The sequence below is a fragment of the Archocentrus centrarchus genome, chromosome 18, assembly GCF_007364275.1.
Source record: "Archocentrus centrarchus isolate MPI-CPG fArcCen1 chromosome 18, fArcCen1, whole genome shotgun sequence".
NCBI classification, from domain to species: Eukaryota; Metazoa; Chordata; class Actinopteri; order Cichliformes; family Cichlidae; genus Archocentrus; species Archocentrus centrarchus.
Genome location: NC_044363.1, coordinates 1,502,937 through 1,526,282, shown reverse-complemented (window position 1 = coordinate 1,526,282; position 23,346 = coordinate 1,502,937). Strand labels below are relative to the sequence as shown.

At 46.8% G+C, this 23,346-nt stretch overlaps 2 protein-coding genes across 2 annotated transcripts; one reads left to right on the top strand and one right to left on the bottom strand.

Moving 5' to 3' along the window:
* Positions 1-1,227: 1,227 nt before the first annotated feature.
* LOC115797603 (uncharacterized) lies at positions 1,228-5,069 on the top strand. The gene is made up of 5 exons (XM_030754201.1): positions 1,228-1,273; positions 1,401-1,745; positions 1,856-1,894; positions 2,016-2,134; positions 4,947-5,069. The coding sequence occupies exons 1-5, from the start codon at positions 1,228-1,230 to the stop codon at positions 5,067-5,069; spliced, it is 672 nt and encodes a 223-aa protein (XP_030610061.1).
* A 155-nt stretch (positions 5,070-5,224) lies between these two features.
* On the bottom strand, positions 5,225-23,299 carry LOC115797602 (uncharacterized). Its single transcript, XM_030754200.1, has 8 exons — positions 23,284-23,299; positions 12,796-13,140; positions 12,647-12,685; positions 12,412-12,525; positions 12,286-12,314; positions 11,640-11,749; positions 7,763-8,115; positions 5,225-5,244 (listed from the first exon to the last, which is right to left on the bottom strand). The coding sequence occupies exons 1-8, from the start codon at positions 23,297-23,299 to the stop codon at positions 5,225-5,227; spliced, it is 1,026 nt and encodes a 341-aa protein (XP_030610060.1).
* Between the last annotated feature and the right edge of the window lie 47 nt (positions 23,300-23,346).

The following is a 23,346-nucleotide window of genomic DNA, read 5'->3' as shown; positions in this document are numbered from 1 at the left end:
AGTGTACCTTTGGAATCCTTGGATCTAGGTGATTTCAAGGCACCCTATGATGTCATATTTTGCCATATTGGATTTTGTGGAAAGTCTTTAAAATTTTTAGAAGGTCACAAAGTTTGTCCAAAGTTCACCAAAACTGACTCAGATGATCTTCAGTCCAAGCCTTTTTGATTTTCCAAAGTGCTTGCCCATTAGAGCCCATCAAAATCGGTGACACAGTTCCCGAAGCTCAAATCTCGGCAATGCTTTAACCTATCCTATCAAAACCAAAATTGGTACTTGGGATCACCTCAGAAGGAAGCACAATAATCTTGGCGACATGTGACCTTTAGGGGCTGCTATGATTAATAAAAATGCTTTTTGATCAATAATGGCCCATGTATTTGGATTTACAACAAGATTTCTATGCCTGTTAATACTGTTTGAGGTCACAAGACTAAGTGCCAAGATGTGATAATGACTCAATTGATGTGATTGTGATTTGGCACTACATAAATAAAACTGAACTGAAGTCAGCCGCCATATTGCATTTTATTCAAAGAGAAAAATTTTTGGCCGGTCACAAACTTTGGCCGGTTTTCACTGAACTTGTTATATATGATCTTCAGAGGAAGCCTCACAAAAGTTATGACATTTCATAACTTTTTGGTTTGCAGAAGCATTTTTAGAATGTGATGGGAAAGCAACCAAAAAGTGAGCGAGCTTATATCTCAGCAATGCTTTGGCCTATCAAGACAAAACATCACAGTAATCTTTTGGACCCCGCCCTGAGGACGGAGAAGGAATTTAGTGTCATTACATCACTTGGGGGCCTAATTAACAAGAGTGTTTTTTATCATACAATTTTTTTGCAGATCTCAACACCTGTTTCTTACTATTCTCACAACTTGTTTCCTAGCAACTGCTGTGGATCACTGCTTGGCCCCCTCATTGCTGCCTACAGCTATAGTTTAACATACTTTAATAATATCAAAACTTAGCATTAAGTCAGGAATAAATAAAAGCACATTTGTGACAATTAAATATTTTACATTCCTACATTCGAGTCACCTCAAACACTCTGGCTGTGCAATGTAGGCTGTCAGATCACTGCTTACCTAGTAATCCTGGGTTTGGAGCATCCACATTTACTCTGAAGGAGGCTGTACAACTATTCAATACCACGCCCCTTTCTAATGAAACCCCCTACAGAATATAAAGTTTCCTGGCTGTCAGAGGGTTACACACAGAATGAGGAGCTTCATTTTAATAACAGCTTTGGTTCTCTGCAGCTGCAGTAAGTACAGTGTGTCATTGAAACTGGCCTTTTTTAAATATAGAGAACAATGTTAAACTTGCAAGATATATATAAAATGTTTAACTAATGGAATCCCCTTATAAATATTGTATCTGCTGTTTTTCAGGCTGGATCTCTGTCTCAGGTTCTGAGTTTCAGACTGTGGAGGTCCAGCTCGGTGAAGAAGTCACACTGCAGTGCTCCAACATCTCCAAACATCCAGCGCAGACAGACTGGTTCAGAGTGGTCAACAGAACTAAGCCCAGCTGTGTCTCTTCTATGTATGGAGCTCACACCCAAGCTTTATTCTGTGATGAATTTAAAAACAGAAATTTTAATATGAGTTCCAACATCACTTTTGTCTTCCTTAAAATCAAGCAAGTGGATTTATCTGACACTGGTCTGTATTTCTGTGGATTTTACATCAATAGACATACAATCATTTCCAGTGCAGTTGAGTTAAGAATTCAAGGTAAGCTTTTGTTCTTGAATGACCTCTTTTTGTTTAGTTTGTCTCGTCATGTTTAGCATGAAAACAACGTAAAAATCACAAATTATTATAATAGTCATGGTTCTTTATAGGTGATGAAACCAATGAAGGAGAGGATTTTAACACTGAAAGTAAGATTCTTTTTTTCCTATTTCTAAAGATTTTTTTCCATTGTCGAGGTAGTTTCAGTACCATCATTAATGTATCTAAAACAACTAGACTGAATTAAACTGATGTTTTAATCTATTTTTGTAGAGGAGCCCGTTAAAATGACACAGCAGACAGCCATCATCCTTGGAGGTCTGACAGGTTTGCTCACTATTGTGGTCGTTATTCTTGGTCTAAAAATCTGGACATTTCAAAAAGGTGAGGTTGGTTATAATTTATTTCACCTTATCTTCTAAACTGTTAACAATGTCTTTGGTTGGTAATAATAAACTAATCATTTTGAGATTTCTGTTTAGCTGCTGGACCCTGGTTTACTCCCAAACTGAAGCAGCTGTGGATAGAGAAGAGGGAGGCTTTTAAAAGTGGGGACAAAGACTGCTACAAAGAGGCCAAGTACAGGTTTAGCAAGGAAGTGGCCACTGCTAGATCACATCACTCTGAGAATATACAGCAGCAGATCTCAGAGAACGACGCGGCCTCTGTATGGAAAGGTTTTAGGCAGATTACCAACTACAAGCCTAAAACCCCCCACTCCACAGACGACCTACAAACTGCAAATAGACTGAACGAGTTCTATTGTCGTTTTGATGGTCAGTTCAGCAGCCTTCACACCTCCACCAGTCCCAACTACAATACAGCCAACACAAATATTCACCCCCCAACCTCCCCCACTCCCCACACCTCAGAGAAGCCCACATCATCAAGGACTCCCACCCCAGAGTCCCCCTCCTCCCCCACCCCCACAGTCTTTTGTATTCAGGAGGACCAGGTGCTAAAGCAGTTCAGGAGTGTCAAAGCTCGCAAAGCTCCAGGTCCAGATGGTGTCTCACCTGCCACACTGAGACACTGTGCTAACGAGCTTGCCCCATTGTTCACGAACATCTTCAACTCCTCACTGGAGGCTTGCCACGTGCCTGTCTGCTTTAAAACCGCTACCATTGTTCCTGTCCCCAAGAAGCCAAGGATCACTGGACTAAATGACTACAGACCTGTGGCACTGACTTCTGTGGTCATGAAGTCATTTGAGCGTCTGGTGCTGTCCCACCTCAAGTCCCTCACAGCCCCCCTTCTGGACCCCCTGCAGTTTGCCTACAGAGCCAACAGGTCTGTGGACGACGCCATCAACCTGACTCTGCACTTCATCCTACAGCATCTGGACTCCCAGGGAACCTACGCCAGGATCCTGTTTGTGGACTTCAGCTCTGCCTTCAACACCATCATCCCTGATCTCCTCCAAGACAAGCTGTCCCAGATGAACGTGCCTGATCCCATCTGCAGGTGGATCACTGACTTCCTGATGAACAGGAAGCAGCACGTGAGGCTGGGGAAGAATGTCTCGGACTCCCGGACCATCAGCACTGGCACTCCTCAGGGCTGTGTCCTCTCTCCTCTGCTCTTCTCCCTGTATACCAACTGCTGCACCTCTGACCACCAGTCTGTCAAGCTTATTAAGTTTGCAGACGACATGACTCTCATCGGACTCATCTCAGACGGGGACGAGTCGGCCTACAGGATGGAGGTCAAACGTCTGGCGTCCTGGTGCAGCCACAATAACCTGGTACTGAACGCCCAGAAGACAGTGGAGATTATAGTGGACTTTAGGAAGCACACAGCCCCTCTACCCTCCATCATCCTGACTGACACCCCCATCACCACAGTGGACTCTTTTCGCTTCCTGGGAACTACCATCACCCAGGACCTCAAGTGGGAGCCCACCATCACCTCTGTCATCAAAAAGGCCCAGCAGAGGATGTACTTCCTGCGGCAGTTGAAGAAATTCAACTTGCCAGCAAGGACCATGGTGCAGTTCTATACTGCCATCATTGAGTCCATCCTCACCTCCTCCATCACTGTGTGGTACGCTGGAGCCACCACTAGGGACAAACAGAGACTACAGCGCGTTGTGCACTCTGCTGAGAAGGTGATTGGCTGTAACCTCCCATCTCTCCAGGACCTGTACACCTCCAGGACACTGGGGCGTGCAGGTCAGATCACAGCCGACCACTCTCACCCTGGGCACAGACTTTTTGCCCCTCTCCCCTCAGGCAGGAGGCTACGGTCCATACGGACCAGAACCTCCCGCCATAAGAACAGTTTCTTCCCCTCTGCTGTTGGACTCATGAACAATTACCCTAAGACTGTTACCACCACCCTCCACAAACGCTGATGACCCTATGTCTATGCACCTGTCTGACTGCACTGATGTACATATTAGTGGAATATAGTCTACATTCTTCTATCTTTTAATTAGTCTCTGCACTGTATATTTTGTAATTTTGTAATATTGTGCTATAGTTATAGCTCTAATATCTCTGTATATTTGCAATTTGTATACTTGTATATTGTCTTATAGTTTTTATACTTATTTGTTTTTTTCTGTAAGCACGAAGTACCGCAGCAATTTCCTAATGCTGTGAACCTGTTCACCCATATGGCAATAAAACCTTCTGATTCTGATTCTGATTCTGGTTCTGAGAACCAAAAGAACATAACAAGGTAAATTAATCTTTATTTTTTACTGACAGTTTGTAAACTATTTACTATGATTTAAATGTGGCACTGAAACATATAATTGTTCTGTGAATACCCTCAGCCTGTTGCATTAAGGAGTAAATTCAAGCAAGCAACTGTAATCATTCATGTTCTTTAGCCTCAATTAATACCATTAGAACCAGAAAAAACTTGAATAATTTCCACAGGAAAACTGTTTAGTAACATCTGATCTAGACTAAAGAAAAAAAACAAAACAAGAAATCTCCATAGTCTGAAAAACTCAAATTCTAACTAAAATGTAATGTGGGTAAAATGGTAGCTGACGCCAGACTTGTTCCTTTCTTCTCAAGACACATCTGCTTTCTGAGGAAGCTGTAGTTTTTTTAGTTTTTAGATTTTTGACAGTTTTTTTTCTTTTTAATATATCAAAAATGGAGTCTTTCTGCTGTGCTGTGATGAACTAGTTGTGTGTACCTTAGGAACTGTGTCATGCAGTGTTTAACTAGATATTCTTATTTTCAGGATGTGAGTTCAGACAATCTGAACTATGCAGCTCTGAATTTCCAGAAAAAAGCCAAAAGAAGCCGTGGACCTGCAACACAGAGAGAGCTGGAGCCTCATGTTGTGTATGCTGCCACAAGATAGATGGAGCTGCAGCTCAGAACAGATATCATGCTTTATCATGTTAATTTGATGGTGACTTTGTGTATGTGTTATGATTGAGATAAACGCTTTGCAAAACAAATAAATATGTATTCGGTCCATGTTTGCATCTTCTGCTTTGTGCCTCTGTGTCTTTCTTATGCTGTTTGCTTTTTATCTGAGATGAAAAAAAAAAAAAAGATTAAAGGGTTATTCTAGAGGAGGAGTCAGAAATGGCACTGTTGACTGTGAAACTTCCTCATGGGGAGAGTCTGATGGTCTGCAGAATATGCCGGCGCTCAGAGGTGAGACACATTACGTTAGCCAAAAATAACATTTTTACCACAAACCACAAACACGTACCTTAAAGGACACACGAGTCTTATCTGATGATGGTAAATCACTTCAGTTATTGTCACATTACATGTAAGATATCTATGCCTCAAACCTACACAATTTTGAACACTTTCCACAAAATCCAATATGGCAAAAAATGACATCATAGGGTGCCTTGAAATCACCTAGATCCAAGGATTCCAAAGGTACCCTGATTTCTAAATTTGTCCACTCGAGTCATAATTTACAGTCATCATGGAAGGAATTATTTGGTTCAGAATACACTGACAGTGCTTCAGGTCACCAATAAATTTAAATAAAATTATACAGTTATTAAGCTTAACTTTAATCTCAGCCCAAAAAACTTTACTCCAGAACGAATAAATTAACAAATGGTTGTCTATTAGGCATGACATGAGCAAATTATATTCTGTAGATGACCTCTGCTGACAGACACAGGCCAACGGCGGGTTTTGAAATTGTGAGCCAGGAGCAAGTTGTTCTTGGCAGGTAGGCTCCAGCCCCCCCCCCACCCCCACCCCCCCACCCCCACCCCCACAACCCTGAGCAGGATGAGTGGAAGCGGATGGATGGATGGATGGATGGATGGATGGATGGATGGAAAGTATTGCTGTGAATTTTGTACAGACGTGACTTTTCCTTTATTATGATCAGGAATTTGACTTTTGTGGTTTTGATACATTCTTGTCCTGCAGTTTGTGCTCTAAATGATAAGAAAACAGTTATTTATTCCATCTTGCTTCTCTGACCCTTTAAACAATTCCACTGACTCCCTGACAGCATTAGGAACTTGACCAGATTATGTGCAAGAGTCTTCTCTTTGTGTAAGTTTGAGGCATAGATATCTTACATGTAATGTGACAATAACTGAAGTGATTTACCATCATCAGATAAGACTCGTGTGTCCTTTAAGGTACGTGTTTGTGGTTTGTGGTAAAAATGTTATTTTTGGCTAACGTAATGTGTCTCACCTCTGAGCGCCAGCATATTCTGTTGTTATATAATAAAGATGTCTAAACAAAGCAACTGATTTCAATGGATCACATTCAGTGGTTTTTATACTTAAAGCGCTTTTACTTTAGAAGCCTCGTGACCTTCACCCCAGCTGTGCTCACAGTGCTGTTTCTTACTCTCAAAATGTCTTCTATGTCACTCCTCCCACAGCAGACCATCAGACTCTCCCCATGAGGAAGTTTCACAGTCAACAGTGCCATTTCTGACTCCTCCTCTAGAATCACACTTTAAGCTTGTTTTTTTTTTTTTTTTTCATCTCAGATAAAAAGCAAACAGCATAAGAAAGACACAGAGGCACAAAGCAGAAGATGCAAACATGGACCGAATACATATTTATTTGTTTTGCAAAGCGTTTATCTCAATCATAACACATACACAAAGTCACCATCAAATTAACATGATAAAGCATGATATCTGTTCTGAGCTGCAGCTCCATCTATCTTGTGGCAGCATACACAACATGTCATGGTCCTGGGCCGTCTGCCCAGCATTTTGTGTTTAGTTCTGTCTTCCCTGAGTTTTGTTGTTTTTCAGTTGTTTTGATACGCTTGTTCCCTTTGTCTCTGTCTCCCCTGCTCCATGGTCTTGTCTGTTTTGTCCCGATGTCTTGTCCCTGACCTGTGTTTTCATGTTGAGTTATTCCTAGTGTTGTGACTTGTCTGCGTCTCTGCCCCGTGTCTGTGTGCCAGTTCCCCGTATGTAGTCTGCGTGCACCTTGGTTAGTCACTTCCTGTATTATTTTGACAGTCTTGTGTTCCCTGTGCTTTGTGTCTAGTTTTGCTAACCCCTGTTATTAGTTTCATTTGCTTCACCTGTTGCTCCCTGCTGTTTCCTCTTGCCCTGATTACCTGCTGTGTATTTAAGCCCTCAGTGTTCATCTGTTTCTTGTCGCGTCGTCTTCAGTGTTCCCTCGCTGTGTGTCTCCCTGCTCCTCCTCAGGTTTTTGTTTAGTTCCTTCCCTGTATAGGTTTGTTTTGTATTTTTCCAATAAATCCTGTTTTCTTTGAGTCTGCATCCTGGGGTCCAATCCTGCCTGCCACACACACACGCCATGACAGAACGACGCGACCATTTCAAAGACCCCGCGGACTCAGACCTGTGTGAACGGCAGCTAGCTGTGCAAGCTCACCTGCAGGAAGTGGTGAGGAGGAAGCCGTGGCTGGCTCCCGAGTACGAGGGACAGCTCCGCCGCTCTCACCGCGCTTGCGGAGACTCCAGCTGGGTTAAAGGGTCTCCGCGTCAGAGCTTGCCGCTCTCTCCACCTCCGCCGCCACAGCCCTGTTCATCAGCCGCACTGCAGCAACCGCTCGATACCACTGCCCCACCTCTGCCCCAGCCTTTAGGGATTAAGCTGGGCGGATTCTCCCTGGCATCAGATTCGCCTCCACCGGCCTCGTCATGCCCCAGCACACCTCCTTCACGACCCGCTACGCTGGCACGTAAGCGGAATTCCCGGCGCCATAAAAGCCGAACGGAGCCAGCAGCCAGGGATAAAATGACAATGGACTCTCTGCAGTTTTCAACCACTTCCGACTCCACCACTGAATCTGTCCCTCCTTTCCCCGGCTCGTCAGACATGATTAACCACACTGCTCCACCGTCCTTGACAGCCAGATCAGACATTTGCAACAAGGCATCCAAGCTCTGTATCCTGTGGTTCCGGCTACCCAGTGAGGAGCTGGGGAATACCATCGCCCACAGGATACATGACATGTTGACAGAACACACCTGGCTTATGGATTCCTTGCCCCGGCTAACCCAGTGTTATGCGGAACAAATACTTCATTCCGCAGCCCTCACTTTCCCCTCCGTGTCTCCCAAGGTGACTGTTTCCAATAAACCGGCTAAAGAAAAGACTGTGTGTTTCACACCTGGACTCAACCCTGACGCTCCATCCTCTGTGCCTCATGCTCCTGCACCCGCTTCTGTTCCGCGGGTGGGAGCACCAGCGCCTCAGCCACCCACGCCGCCTGCAGCAGCTCCTCCCCAGTTACTCCCGTCTCAGTCAGCTGTAGCTCCGGCCACCTCCCAGTCTCAGTCCGCTGTAGCTCCGGCCACCTCCCAGTCTCAGTCAGCTGTAGCTCCGGCCACCTCCCAGTCTCAGTCAGTTCTTGTAGTTCCAGCCTCCGCTCAGTCTCAGTCAGCCTCTGTAGCTCTCCCCGCTTCAACTTCCCCAGTGCCAGCTCTCCCCGCTTCAGCTCCCTCAGCCTCAGCTTTCCCTAGCTCTCAGTCAGTTTCCACGCAGTCAGCTCTCCCTAGCTCTCAGCCTGCTCGCCCTCAGTCAGCAGCAGCTCCAGCCGCTCTAGTTCACCCTGCCTCAGCTTTGCCCCCTCCAGTGGTTTCTCTTTCTGTGATCCCCTTGGTCAGTTTAGTTTCACCTCCAGTCCCTTCATCTTCAGTTTTAGTCTCAGTCCCCTCATCCTCCTCAGCGTCAGCCCCCTCGTCCTCAGTTACCTCAGTCCCCTCATCCTCCTCAGCGTCAGCCCCCTCGTCCTCAGTCACCTCAGTCCCCTCATCCTCCTCAGCGTCAGCCCCCTCGTCCTCAGTCACCTCAGTCCTCTCATCCTCCTCAGCGTCAGCCCCCTCGTCCTCAGTCACCTCAGTCCCCTCATCCTCCTCAGCTTCAGTCCCCTCGTCCTCAGTCACCTCAGTCCCCTCATCCTCCTCAGCTTCAGTCCCCTCGTCCTCAGTCACCTCAGTCCCTCAGGTCCCCGTAGTCCCTCAGGTCCCCGTAGTCCCTCAGGTCCCCGTAGTCCCTCAGGTCCCCGTAGTCCCTCAGGTCCCCGTAGTCCCTCAGGTCCCCGTAGTCCCTTACTCTACTTCCACTTCTGGTCCCTCAGTCCCTCAGTTCCCAGTAGTCCCTTCAGCTCTCCCTAGCGCCCGGCCTGCTTCCACGCAGCCGGCTCTCCCTAGCGCCCGGACTGCTTCCACGCAGCCAGTCGTCTCCCGGCCTGCTTCCACGCAGCCAGTCGTCTCCCGGCCTGCTTCCACGCAGCCAGTCGTCTCCCGGCCTGCTTCCACGCAGCCAGTCGTCTCCCGGCCTGCTTCCACGCAGCCAGTCGTCTCCCGGCCTGCTTCCACGCAGCCAGTCGTCTCCCGGCCTGCTTCCACGCGGCCCCTAGTGCCAGTTCCCTTAGCTTCAGTCCCGTCAGTTTTGGTCCCTTTTGTTCCCTCCTCTGGTCCCTCAGCTCCTTTCGTTGTGGTTCCCCCTGCAGCCTCAGTCCCCGTCTCCTCTGTTCCTGCTCCCCCGACTCCAGTTTCCCCGCAGTTAGCTTCGGTCCCCTCACCTCTCCCGCAGTCAGCTTCCCCAGTGTCAGCTTCCCCGTCCTCAGCTTCCACACTCCTAGCTCCCTCCGTGTCAGCTCCCTCAGTGTCAGCCTTAGTTCCCTCCTGTACTTCCATTCCTGGTCCCTCGGTCCCCCTAGGTCCCTCAGCCTCCCTGCAGTCACAGTCCATAGCGTCAGCTCCCTCGCCCCCCATAGCGTCAGCTCCCTCGCCCCCCATAGCGTCAGCTCCCTCGCCCTCCATAGCGTCAGCTCCCTCGCCCTCCATAGTGTTAGCTTCCACGCACCCACCATCACATGCACCTGGTCCATCCCCCAAGCAGCCCCAGCTGCTCAGTGAAGTAGCTGTGTGCCCTACACCGCAGACCCAGCCTGCACATGCGGAGCCTCACCTTGTAGGCCCCGTTCAGCCCAAGGGTCCGGCTCAGTCGGAGCCGTGTTTGAAGCCCAAGGGTTACGCTCAGTTGGAGCGTCGGGCTCGGTTCGAGCCTCCTGCCTCGTCTTGCCGCCGCCGCCTGGAGCGCGGTCGGCCCCCAGTCTGGTCTCCTCGCCGCCGCCGCCTGGAGCGCGGTCGGCCCTCAGTCTCGTCTCGCCGCCGCCGCCTGGAGCGCGGTCGGCCCTCAGCCTCGTCTCGCCGCCGCCGCCGCTGGAGCCGCGGTCGGCCCCCAGTCTCGTCTCCTCGCCGCCGCCGCCGCTGGAGCCGCGGTCGGCCCCCAGTCTCGTCTCCTCGCCGCCGCCGCCGCTGGAGCCGCGGTCGGCCCCCTGCCTCGACTCCTCGCCGCCGCCGCTGGAGCCGCGGTCGGCCCCCTGCCACGACTCCTCGCCGCCGCCGCTGGTGCCGCGGTCGGCCCCCTGCCACGATTCCTCGTCGCCGCCGCTGGAGCCGCGGTCGCCCGCCTGAGAGGTTTGGACTCTGCTTTTTGGCCCCTTGGCCTGGACGGCCCCCTGAACTATGGACTGTTTGTTCCCCCTGGCCATTGCTCTTTTTGTTTCTGTTTTTGTCATAGCTCCTGAACTGTTCCTTGTTTTGACCCCCTGTTTTGGACATTGGAGCTCTCCGGCCTTGTGCCGTCGCTTTTTGTTTCATCCAGTTGTTTTTTTTTCTCATCCCTGTGTTTTGTCCCTGTTTTTGGACTTTGTCCCGGCCTTGTGCCCCTGCTGTTTTTGTTCTGACATTGTGATTTTTGATGTTTTGCTCCCTGCCTTTGTTGCTCCCTGCCTGGTTTTGTTTTTGTTCCGGTCCCTCCGTCCTGGTCCCCCGCCTCCCTCCCTGGTCTGGTTTTGTTTCCTGTTTTGGCCGTCGGGTGCCGGCCTTTGAGGGGGGGGTGCTGTCATGGTCCTGGGCCGTCTGCCCAGCATTTTGTGTTTAGTTCTGTCTTCCCTGAGTTTTGTTGTTTTTCAGTTGTTTTGATACGCTTGTTCCCTTTGTCTCTGTCTCCCCTGCTCCATGGTCTTGTCTGTTTTGTCCCGATGTCTTGTCCCTGACCTGTGTTTTCATGTTGAGTTATTCCTAGTGTTGTGACTTGTCTGCGTCTCTGCCCCGTGTCTGTGTGCCAGTTCCCCGTATGTAGTCTGCGTGCACCTTGGTTAGTCACTTCCTGTATTATTTTGACAGTCTTGTGTTCCCTGTGCTTTGTGTCTAGTTTTGCTAACCCCTGTTATTAGTTTCATTTGCTTCACCTGTTGCTCCCTGCTGTTTCCTCTTGCCCTGATTACCTGCTGTGTATTTAAGCCCTCAGTGTTCATCTGTTTCTTGTCGCGTCGTCTTCAGTGTTCCCTCGCTGTGTGTCTCCCTGCTCCTCCTCAGGTTTTTGTTTAGTTCCTTCCCTGTATAGGTTTGTTTTGTATTTTTCCAATAAATCCTGTTTTCTTTGAGTCTGCATCCTGGGGTCCAATCCTGCCTGCCACACACACACGCCATGACACAACATGAGGCTCCAGCTCTCTCTGTGTTGCAGGTCCACGGCTTCTTTTGGCTTTTTTCTGGAAATTCAGAGCTGCATAGTTCAGATTGTCTGAACTCCCATCCTGAAAATAAGAATATCTAGTTAAACACTGCATGACACCCCCAAATGCCAAAAAATGAAAAACTAGTGGTTTTGTGGATTATTTGAGTTTCAAAGTGAGACTTTTAGAGGTAAATCTAACTGACATACAGTTCCCAGGCTACACACAGCCAGCTTGTTACAGCACAACGGAAAGACTCCATTTTTGATATATTAAAAAGAAAAAAAAACCTGTGCTCATGAGAAACAGTAATGTGTTTAAACTATAGTTACAGTTTGAGCTTTTCTGACTATGGAGATTTCTTGTTTTGTTTTTTTTTCTTTAGTCTAGATCAGATGTTACTAAACAGTTTTCCTGTTGAAATTATTAAAAGTTTTTCTGGTTCTAATGGTATTAATTGAGGCTAAAGAACATGAATGATTACAGTTGCTTGCTTGAATTTACTCCTTAATGCAACAGCTCGATGGTATTCACAGAACAATTATATGTTTCAGTGCCACATTTAAATCATAGTAAATAGTTTACAAACTGTCAGTAAAAAATAAAGATGAATTTACCTTGTTATATTCTTTTGGTTCTCCAGCAGCTAAACAGAAATATCAAATGATTAGTTTATTATTACCAACCAAAGACATTGTTAACAGTTTAGAAGATAAGGTGAAATAAATTATAACCAACCTCACCTTTTTGAAATGTCCAGATTTTTAGACCAAGAATAACGACCACAATAGTGAGCAAACCTGTCAGACCTCCAAGGATGATGGCTGTCTGCTGTGTCATTTTAACGGGCTCCTCTACAAAAATAGATTAAAACATCAGTTTAATTCAGTCTAGTTGTTTTAGATACATTAATGATGGTACTGAAACTACCTCGACAATGGAAAAAAAAATTTTAGAAATAGGAAAAAAGAATCTTACTTTCAGTGTTAAAATCCTCTCCTTCATTGGTTTCATCACCTATAAAGAACCATGACTATTATAATAATTTGTGATTTTTACAATGTTTTCATGCTAGACATGACGAGTCAAACTAAACAAAAAGAGGTCATTCAAAAACAAAAGCTTACCTTGAATTCTTAACTCAACTGCACTGGAAATGATTGTATGTCTATTGATGTAAAATCCACAGAAATACAGACCAGTGTCAGATAAATCCACTTGCTTGATTTTAAGGAAGACAAAAGTGATGTTGGAACTCATATTAAAATTTCTATTTTTAAATTCATCACAGAATAAAGCTTGGGTGTGAGCTCCATACATAGAAGAGACACAGCTGGGCTTAGTTCTGTTGACCACTCTGAACCAGTCTGTCTGCGCTGGATGTTTGGAGATGTTGGAGCACTGCAGTGTGACTTCTTCACCGAGCTGGACGTCCACAGTCTGAAACTCAGAACCTGAGACAGAGATCCAGCCTGAAAAACAGCAGATACAATATTTCTAAGGGGATTCCATTAGTTAAACATTTTATATATATCTTGCAAGTTTAACATTGAAACTGGCCTTTTTTAAATATAGAGAACAATGACACACTGTACTTACTGCCTTTTATTGCAGCCTATGGTCATCTCTTTTACCCACATAAAGATTCACGTTGTCCTTTCTGTACCACCAAAGTAGATGAAAAAACTTCCTCTTTCTGTTTACTGTTGATAGGATGTACTACACTACCATTAGCAAACTTACTTACTTACTACAATGTGTCAGTAGTGTGAATAGCGGTGGGTCAAGTATGTTACCTTTGATCAGTATGAAGGGGGTCAGAGGTGTACAGCCACAAACACTCTGTGGTAGTATTGTTTTTTTGTTTTTTTTTAACATTTGGTAGTAAAAACATTCTTATAAAGTTAATTCTGTTCTATATTGTGTTTAGTAAAGTCTTCCAGCACAATGTAATTTTATTTCAACTCTTTTTTATCTGAATTTATGACAGCCTCTGTTTCTCCAAAACATACCGATTTCCTTGAGTTATATCAGTTAACTTGCTGGTGTATTTACAAAATGCAGTGAATCCCTTGCTGATGTGTGCAGGAATGGGTGACTGACTTGTTAGTAAGACCATCTTTGATTTAACATTGATGATATGTAGCTTGCTAGGCTTAATCATAATAATACTAACTTTGTGAAGCTTTGATTTATGCTGCCACTTTCAAGAAACCCAAGGACGTACAAAAACAAACAAACAAAAAAGTAAATAAACAAAAGTAAACAAATAAAAATAAAGTAGATATTAAAGGACTTTCTGAAGAGGTGAGTTTTCAAAGGTTTCTGAAGGCTCCCCAAAGGTATGGAGGTTGTTGAGAGGGACAGAAAGCAGAACCATGGCTGAGGACCGAAGTGTCACGAGGTTGTTGGTATGGGTGAAATAGGTTGAACATATACTGAGCTGTTTTCAAGACAAAGCTCCTCATCATGTGCTTAATCCTGTCACTACACGGCTAGTTTGTACCGCACAGCTCTTATAAAGGAGTTTAGAGGGGCGGGGTGTTGTTTTTTCTTTGTTTGTTTGTTTGTTTTTCATCTTGTTAGTGACCTCTCTATAGAATGCAATGCCTTTCCATGTAATTTATCTATAGCTACTATCTCGTAACAAAGTCTCCACATTATGTCGGATAAATCTTACAAGTTTCCAGACCTGGAAATTTGAAAGATTTACAAATGCATAAAAATCCACTCCTCAACAGCTTGTAAACTTTGAAGCATTTATTTTCTAGTCCCTAAAGGTCCTTCCATCCATCCATCCATTTTCTTCCGCTTATCCGGGGCCGGGTCGCGGGTGCAGGAGCCTAAGCAGAGAAGCCCAGGCTTTCCTCTCCCCAGCCACCTCCTCTAGCTCATCCTGGGGGACCCCAAGACGTTCCCAGGCCAGCCGAGAAATATAATCTCGCCAGCGTGTCCTGGGTCTGTCACTGGGCCTCCTCCCAGTGGGACATGCCCGGAACACCTCACCCAAGAGGCGGCCAGGAGGCATCCTAATCAGATGCCCGAGCCACCTAAACTGGCTCCTTTCGATGTGGAGGAGCAGCAGCTCTACTCTGAGCCCCTCCCGGATAGCTGCACTCCTCACCCTATCTCTAAGGGAGAGGCCAGCCACCCTTCGAAGGAAACTCATTTCTGCCGCTTGTATTCGCGATCTTATTCTTTCGGTCACTACCCAAAGCTCGTGACCACAGGTGAGGGTAGGAACGTAGATCAACCGGTAAATCAAGAGCTTTGCTTTTACACTAAGCTCCCTCTTCACCACGACAGACCGGTGCAGCGTCCGCATCACTGCAGAAGCAGCCTCGATCCATCTGTCGATCTCCCGTTCCCGTCTCCCGTCACTCGTGAACAAGACCCCGAGATACTTGAACTCCTCCACTTGGGGCAAGAACTCGTTCCTGAGCTGGAGAGGGCACTCCACCCTTTTCCGGCTGAGGACCATGGCCTCAGACTTAGAGGTGCTGATTCTCATGAGGCCACCCCCTGATGAAGCCAACAGGACCGCATCATCTGCAAAGAGCAGAGATGAGACTCTGAGGCCACCAAGGAAGAAGCCCTCCGCCACCTGGCTACGAGACCGAAAGTCTTGTTCCATAGCCTCACCAAACTCCTCCCACACCCAAGTTTTTGCGTTGGCCACTGCCCGAGCTGCGTTCCGCTTGGCCTGTCGATACCTGTCAGCTGCCTCCGGAGTCCCACAGGCTAACCAAGCCCGATAGGACTCTTTCTTCAGCTTGATGGCTCCCTTCACCTCCGGTGACCACTATCTGGTTCGGGGGTTACCACCACGACAGGCACCAACCGCCTTGCAGCCACAGCTCTGAGTAGCAGCCTCAACAATGGAGGTGCGGAACATGGTCCATTCGGACTCAGTGTCCTCAGCCTCCCTCAGAATGCTGTCGAAGTTCTGCCGGACATGGGAGTTGAAGATCTCCCGGACTGGGGCTTTTGCCAGGTGTTCCCAGCACACACTCACAATACGTTTAGGTGCACCAGGTCTGTCCAGCATCTTCCCCCGCCACCTGATCCAACTCACCACCAGGTGGTGATCAGTTGACAGCTCAGCTCCTCTCTTCACCCGAGTGTCCAAAACATATGGCCGCAGATCTGATGATACGATTACAAAATCGATCATCAACCTGCGACCTAGGGTGTCCTTGTGCCATGTCCACTTATGGACAACCTTATGTTCAAACATGGTGGTCGTTATGGACAAACTGGGGTTTGCACAGAAGTCCAATAACAAGACACCATTCGGGTTCAGATCGGGCAGGCCGTTCCTCCCAATCACGCCCCTCCAGGTCTCACTGTCATTGCCCACGTGAGCGTTTAAGTCTCCCAGCAAGACTATGGAGTCAACGAATGGAGGACTCTCCAGCATCCCGCCCAGCGACTCCAAAAAGGGTGGGTACTCTGAACTGTCATTTGACGCATAAGCGCAAACAACAGTCAGGACCCCTTCCCCGGCCCGAAGGAGCAGGGAAACAACCCTCTCAACCACCGGTGAAAACTCCGACGTACAGGCAGCAAGCCGGGGGGATACAAGAATACCCACCCCAGCTCGCCGCCTCTCACCGAGGGCAACTCCAGACTGGAACAGAGTCCAGCCCTTCTCCAGGAGACTGGTTCCAGAGCCCAGGCCATGCGTTGAGGTGCGCCCAACTATATCTATCTGGTATCTCTCAACCTCACGCACTAGCTCAGGCTCCTTCCCCACCAGAAAGGTGACATTCCATGTCCCAATAGCCAGTCTTGATAGCCGGGGATCGGTCCGCCAGGGCCTCCGCCCTCGGCCACCGCCCGACACACACTGCACCCGACCCCTACGACACCTCCTGCGGGTGGTGGGCCTACAGGAGGGCGGGCCCATGTAACCTCTTCGGGCTGCGCCCGGCTGAGCACCACGGGCTAATGCCCGGCCACCAGTCGCTCTCCCTTGAGCTCCCTCCCCAGGCCTGGCTCCAGGGTGGGGCCCCGGTAACCCTATCCTAGGCAGGGTAAACTGTTCCCTTGCTTTTATAAACATAGGGGTCTTTGGAACCGCTCTTTGTCTGGACCCTCACTCAGGACCAATTCTCTCTCCCTAAAGGTCTAGTACTTATAAAAGGAACAATGACGGGAGTTCTTTGGTGTCATAGGTTTATACTTTTAACAGATTTCTAAGGATGCTGTTTGGCTTCAGTCTAAAGAGATTTAATGATGAACCAGGGAGAGACCAGAAATCCTCAACAGTATCACTGTCATTACAAAGGTGAGCTTCACTAACTCATTGACCAGTACTAGACTCCTTTCAAAGTTGTACAGCCTCCTTCAGAGTAAATGTGGATGCTCCAAACCCAGGATTACTAGGTAAGCAGTGATCTGACAGCCTACATTGCACAGCCAGAGTGTTTGAGGTGACTCAAATGTAGGAATGTAAAATATTTAATTGTCACAAATGTGCTTTTATTTATTCCTGACTTAATGCTAAGTTTTGATATTATTAAAGTATGTTAAACTATAGCTGCAGGCAGCAATGAGGGGGCCAAGCAGTGATCCACAGCAGTTGTTAGGAAACAAGTTGTGAGAATAGCAACAAACAGGTGTTAAGATCTGCAAAAAAATTGTATGGTTAAAAAAAAACTCTTGTTATTTAGGCTCTCAAGTCGTGTAATGACACTAAATTCCTTCTCCGACCTCAGGGCGGGGTCCAAAAGATTACTGTGATGTTTTGTCTTGATAGGCCAAAGCATTGCTGAGATATAAGCTCACTCACTTTTTGGTTGCTTTCCCATCACAGTCTAAAAATGCTTCTGCAAACCAAAAAGTTATGAAATGTCATAACTTTTGTGAGGCTTCCTCTGAAGATCATATATAGCAAGTTTAGTGAAAACCGGCCAAAGTTTGTGACCGGCCAAAAATTTGTTTCTTTTTGAATAAAATGCAAAATGGTGGCTGACTTCAGTTCAGTTTTATTTATGTAGTGCCAAATCACAATCACATCAATTGAGTCAACATCACATCTTGGCACTTAGCAGTCTTGTGACCTCAAACAGTATTAACAGGCATAGAAATTTTGTTGTAAATCCAAATACATGGGCCATTATTGATCAAAAAACATTTTTACTAATCATAGCAGCCCCTAAAGGTCACATGTCACCAAGATTATTGTGCTTCCTTCTGAGGTGATCCCAAGTCTACCTACCAAGTTTGGTTTTGATACGATACGTTAAAGCATTGCCGAGATTTGAGCTTTGGGAACTGTGTCACCGATTTTGATGGGCTCTAAAGGGCAAGCACTTTGGAAAATCAAAAAGTCTTGGACTGACGATCATCTGAGTCAGTTCTGGTGAACTTTGGACAAACTTTGTGACCTTCCAAACATTTTGAAGACTTTCCACAAAATAAACAGGTCAGCTTGTTGTACTGCATTTACAGTAAAGCTCTGTGTTGGTGCACAGAGGCTGTGTTTATGGTCAGAGTTACAGGTTACATCAGTGTTGCAGAGATGAGTTTGAATCAAAGCTGCTGATGCTGAGATTCATTCACTGAATCCAACATTTATACAGCCTGTATGCTGTCAGTGTAGGGGATTGAGATCAGCTCAGATAGCTGTGAAATATTGGGTTACATCTTTGTGAGTTCAGTTCATCCACACAGAGCAGTAAACCTCAGAGCAGCAGCAGCAGGTCACCTGATCACAGCCTGCACACCAACATCATTCACTGGAGCTCACAGTCGAAAGCTGTGATTCTTTTCTCCATGCAGAGCCACTACAGCTGATCTTAGAGTTTCTCCACCTTCTGAATCCCATCGTAACCCCTGAGTTTCCTCATATTTGTGTTTAGGTGGAGGCATAATCACCGTCTACTATGGAGGACACATTCATTAGAATAAAAATGTCATTAGAATGAACAATTTTATATTATTACAATAATATATAATCAGGTTCAGTTAGCGTTACAGAGAAACAGTAGGTACAAACGTCCTCCAGGAAACTACTCTTTCTTTCTTACTTTGAGTACATTTCAGAGCCTGTACTTTTTTACTTTTCCTTGAGTAAAGAAGTTGAACCAGTACTTGACTTTTACCAAAGTATGTTTTAACACAAGTACTTGTACTTCTACTTAAGTATAGAATGTCAGTACTTTTGCCACCACGGGTTATGACACAGAAGAAGTGGTATTTCAAGACTTGGGCAGGGCTGCTCTACAGCCTGGCCCTGGCATTTTTGGCTTAGACTGGCCCCACCTATGTCTTAAAAGCATTTGACGCTGTCTTACTTATATTCAATATGAGCATACCTTTTGCTAATAATATTTTTATACTTTTTTTAAACTTACTTTAGTAATGCTTAAATTGCAAAGCTTTTACGCATCATTTAGCTTTTTAAAATGTGTTATTTCACCTGTTTGAGTGTTTTTAAACATGTTTAGCCAGCATAGAGGCTACAAATTCAAACTACTGTGTAGCCTTGACCGTTTGCTATTTTATCAGATTAAGGTGCCATGGCTGCCAGATTTGGGGAAGTATGCAAATGTAAATAAATATTGATATGAATCAATTGCCATTGCTCATCATGCTGCTGCTGTCTTCACCTACAGCAGAGTCGGCCCAAGCCTTGAAGGGGCCCTAAGCAAGATTTGATTTGGGGCCCCCTTAATACCATTTCATTGTCCCCTGAACTTAATCGTTATTAATGCTGGAGGGTTAAAGTTGATTATTAATTTTGTTTTAGGATGCATTACTGTTTCAGCCTTTTCAATTCAATTTTATTTATACAGCACCAACTCACAACAAACAGCCGCCTCAAGGCACTTTATAGTGTAAGGTAAAGACCCCACAATAATTACAGAGAAAGCCCAACAGCCATCCTAATCTTAAAAATAGAGAGGGTGTCTGTCTCCTGAATCCAAGCTGGAAGCTGGTTCCACAGAAGAGGGGCCTGAAAGCTGAAGGCTCTGCCTCCCATTCTACTCTTAAGTATCCTAGGAACCACAAGTAAGCCAGCAGTCTGAGAGTGAAGTGCTCTGTTGGGGTGATATGGTATTATGAGCCAATGAAGAGAAGCCAATATGGGAGAAATCTGCTGTCTACTGTCCTGATTGGTTCGGTCCACTGTCTATATTGAAGATGGGCCAATGGGCCGCCCCCTCTAAATTGTGGGCCGATCTCTTAGGAAAAAAAAGGGGAAGAAAAAAAAATCCCACAGCATCGGCCCTTGAGGACTGTCGGCCCACCGGGCAAATGCCCGGTACGCCCGATTACCAGTCCAGCCCTGAGTTTGGGGCTCTGTCCTCCATCATTGCTGCATGTGAACTTTGTTCAAAATGCATCCTGGGATACTTTATTCCCAAGTCCACAAAAGTCACCATCAAAAATAAATAGAACAAGATCATATCTCTGAGCTTAATAGGTGATGTGTACTTTGAATTTGCATTGGCTCTCAATGATAAAGTTTCACAAGAGCAGAAGTACGTATATAAAAACTCTAAAATGTGTACTGTTTTCCATTCCTTTAACATTATTTGACCGGCTTAATCACATATTTTGTACTGATGACTATTATTTTGCAGAGTCTGTAAATTTGGTTTCAGTTTGTGCTATATTTACCTTTAGCCTTTAGTATCGAGCCTTTTTTTTTCAGTGAATGATGCCAGTGTTGGTTGGTTGGATCACCATGGTCTAAGCAAAATAAATTAATGGCTTATGGGAAATATTGCTGCGAGACTTCAACGCTCACGTGGGCAATGACAGTGAGACCTGGAGGGGCGTGATTGGGAGGAATGGTCTGCCCGATCTGAACCTGAATGGTGTCTTGTTATTGGACTTTGTGCAAACCCCAGTTTGTCCATAACAAACACTTATGGATGTCCATAAGTGCACATGGCACCAGGACACCCTAGGTCGCAGGTCGATGATCGATTTTGTAATCGTATCATCAGCTCTGCAGCCGTATGTTTTGGACACTCAGGTGAAGAGAGGAGCTGAGCTGTCAACTGATTACCACCTGGTGGTGAGTTGGATCAGGTGGCGGGGGAAGATGCTGGACAGACCTGGCGCACCTAAACGTATTGTGAGTGTGCACTGGGAACTCCTGGCATAAGCTCCAGTCCGGGAGAGCTTCAACTCCCATGTCCGGCAGAACTTCGAAAGCATTCCAAGGGAGGCTGAGGACATTGAGTCTGAATGGACCATGTTCCGCACCTCCATTGTTGAGGCTACTGCTCAGAGCTGTGGCTGCAAGGTGGTTGGTGCCTGTTGTCGTGGTAACCCTCGAACCAGGTGGTGGTCACTGGAGGTGAAGGGAGCCATCAAGCGGGCTTGGTTAGCCTGTGGGACTCCGGAGGCAGCTGACAGGTATCGGCAGGCCAAGAGGATTGCAGCTCAGGCGGTGGCGGAAGCAAAAATTCGGGTGTAGGAGGAGTACGGTGAGACTATGGAAAAAGACTTTTGGACGGAATCAAAGCGATTCTGGCAAACCGTCAGGTGACTCAGGAGGGGAAAGCAGTGCTCCATTTGCATGGTTTATAGTGCGAATGGGGTGCTGCTGACTTCAACTGAGGCTATAGTCGGACGGTGGAAGGAATACTTTGAGAACCTTCTGAATCCCACTGACACACCTTCTGTAGTGGAAGCAGAGTCTGGGGACGAGGGGAATGACTTGACCATCACTGGGGGTGAGGTCACTGAGGCAGTTAAACAACTCCTTGGTGGCAGGGCCCCTGGGGTGGACGAGATTCGCCCTGAGTTCCTGAAGGCTCTGGATGTTGTAGGGCTGTCTTGGTTGACACGCCTCTGCAACATCACGTGGAGATCTGGGGCAGTGCCATTGGATTGGCAGACCGGGGTGGTGGTCCCCATCTTTAAGCAGGGAGACCAGAGGGTGTGCTCCAACTTTCGGGGGATCACACTCCTCAGCCTCCCCGGTAAGGTCTATACCAGGGTGCTGGAAAGGAGGGTCCGTCCGTTAGTCGCACCTCGGATCCAGGAGGAACAATGCAGTTTTCGTCCTGGTCGCGGAACGCTAGACCAGCTCTTTATCCTCTCAACGATATGTGAGTGGGCGTGGGAGTTTGCCAAACCAGTCTACATGTGCTTTGTGGACTTAGAGAAGGCATTCGACCATGTCGGGGTATCCTGTGGGAGGTCCTGCAGGAGTGTGGAGTGTCTGGCCCGTTGTTGTGGGCCATTCAGTCTCTATACATCTGCAGTGAGAGCTTAGTCCGTATAGCTGGTAATAAGACGGATTCATTTCCTGTGGGTGTTGGACTCCATCAGGGCTGCCCTTTGTCACCGATTCTGTTCATAATTTTTATGGACAGAATTTCTAGGCGTAGCCAGGTGGCGGAAGGCTTCTTCCTTGGTGGCCTCAGAGTCTCATCTCTGCTCTTTGCAGATGATGAGGTCCTGTTGGCTTCATCAGGGGGTGGCCTCCAGCTCGCAGTGGAATGGTTCGCAGCTGAGTGTAAAGCGGTTGGCATGATAATCAGCACCTTGAAGCCTGAGGCCATGGTCCTTGGCAGGAAAAGGGTGGAGTGCCCTCTCTGACTCAGGAACGAGTTCTTGCCCCAAGTGGAGGAGTTCAAGTATCTCGCAGTCTTGTTCACGAGTGAAGGGAGAAGAGAGTGGGAGATCAACAGACGGATCAGGGCCGCTTCTGCAGTGATGCGGACGCTGCACCGGTCTGTCATGGTGAAGAGGGAGCTTAGTGTAAAAGCAAAGCTCTTGATTTACCAGTCAATCTATGTTCCTACCCTCACCTGTTGTCACGAGCTTTGGGTAGTGACCGAAAGAATAAGATCGCGAATACAAGCGGCAGAAATGAGTTCGAAGGGTGGCTAGCCTCTCCCTTAGAGATAGGGTGAGGAGTGCAGCTATCCGGGAGGGGCTCAGAGTAGAGCCGCTGCTCCTCCACATCGAAAGGAGCCAGTTGAGGTGGCTCAGGCATCTGATTAGGATGCCTTCTGGCCGCCTCTTGGGTGAGGTGTTCCGGGCATGTCCCACCGGGAGGAGACCCCGTGGTAGACCCAGGACACGCTGGGGAGATTATATCCCTCGGCTGGCCTGGGAATGCCTTGGGGTACCTCCAGATGAGCTGAAGGAGGTGGCTGGGGAGAGGGAAGCCTGGGCTTCTCTGCTTAGGCTCCTGCCCCCGCGAATCGGCCCCGGATAAGAGGAAGAGAATGGATGGATGGATGAATTTGTACTACGTTTACGTTTAGCCTTTAGTGTAAAGCCGTATTTTTTTCTGTGAATGATGCCACTGTCGGTTGGTTGGACCACCATGGTCTAACCAAAATAAGTTAATGGCTCATGGAAAGTATTGCTGCGAATGTTGTACAGACGTGACCTTTCATTTACTATGACCAAGAATTTGACTTTTGTGGTTCTGATATGTCCTTAGCCTGCAGTTTGTGCTCTAAATGGAAAGAAAACCAGTTATGTATTCCATCTTGATAGATATATATCTTACATGTAATGTGACAATGACTGAAGTGATTTACCATCATCAGATAAGACTCGTGTGTCCTTTAAGGTACGTGTTTGTGGTTTGTGGTAAAAATGTTATTTCTGGCTAACGTAATGTGTCTCACCTCTGAGCGCCGGCATATTCTGCTGTTACATAATAAAGATGTCTAAACAAAGCAACTGATTTC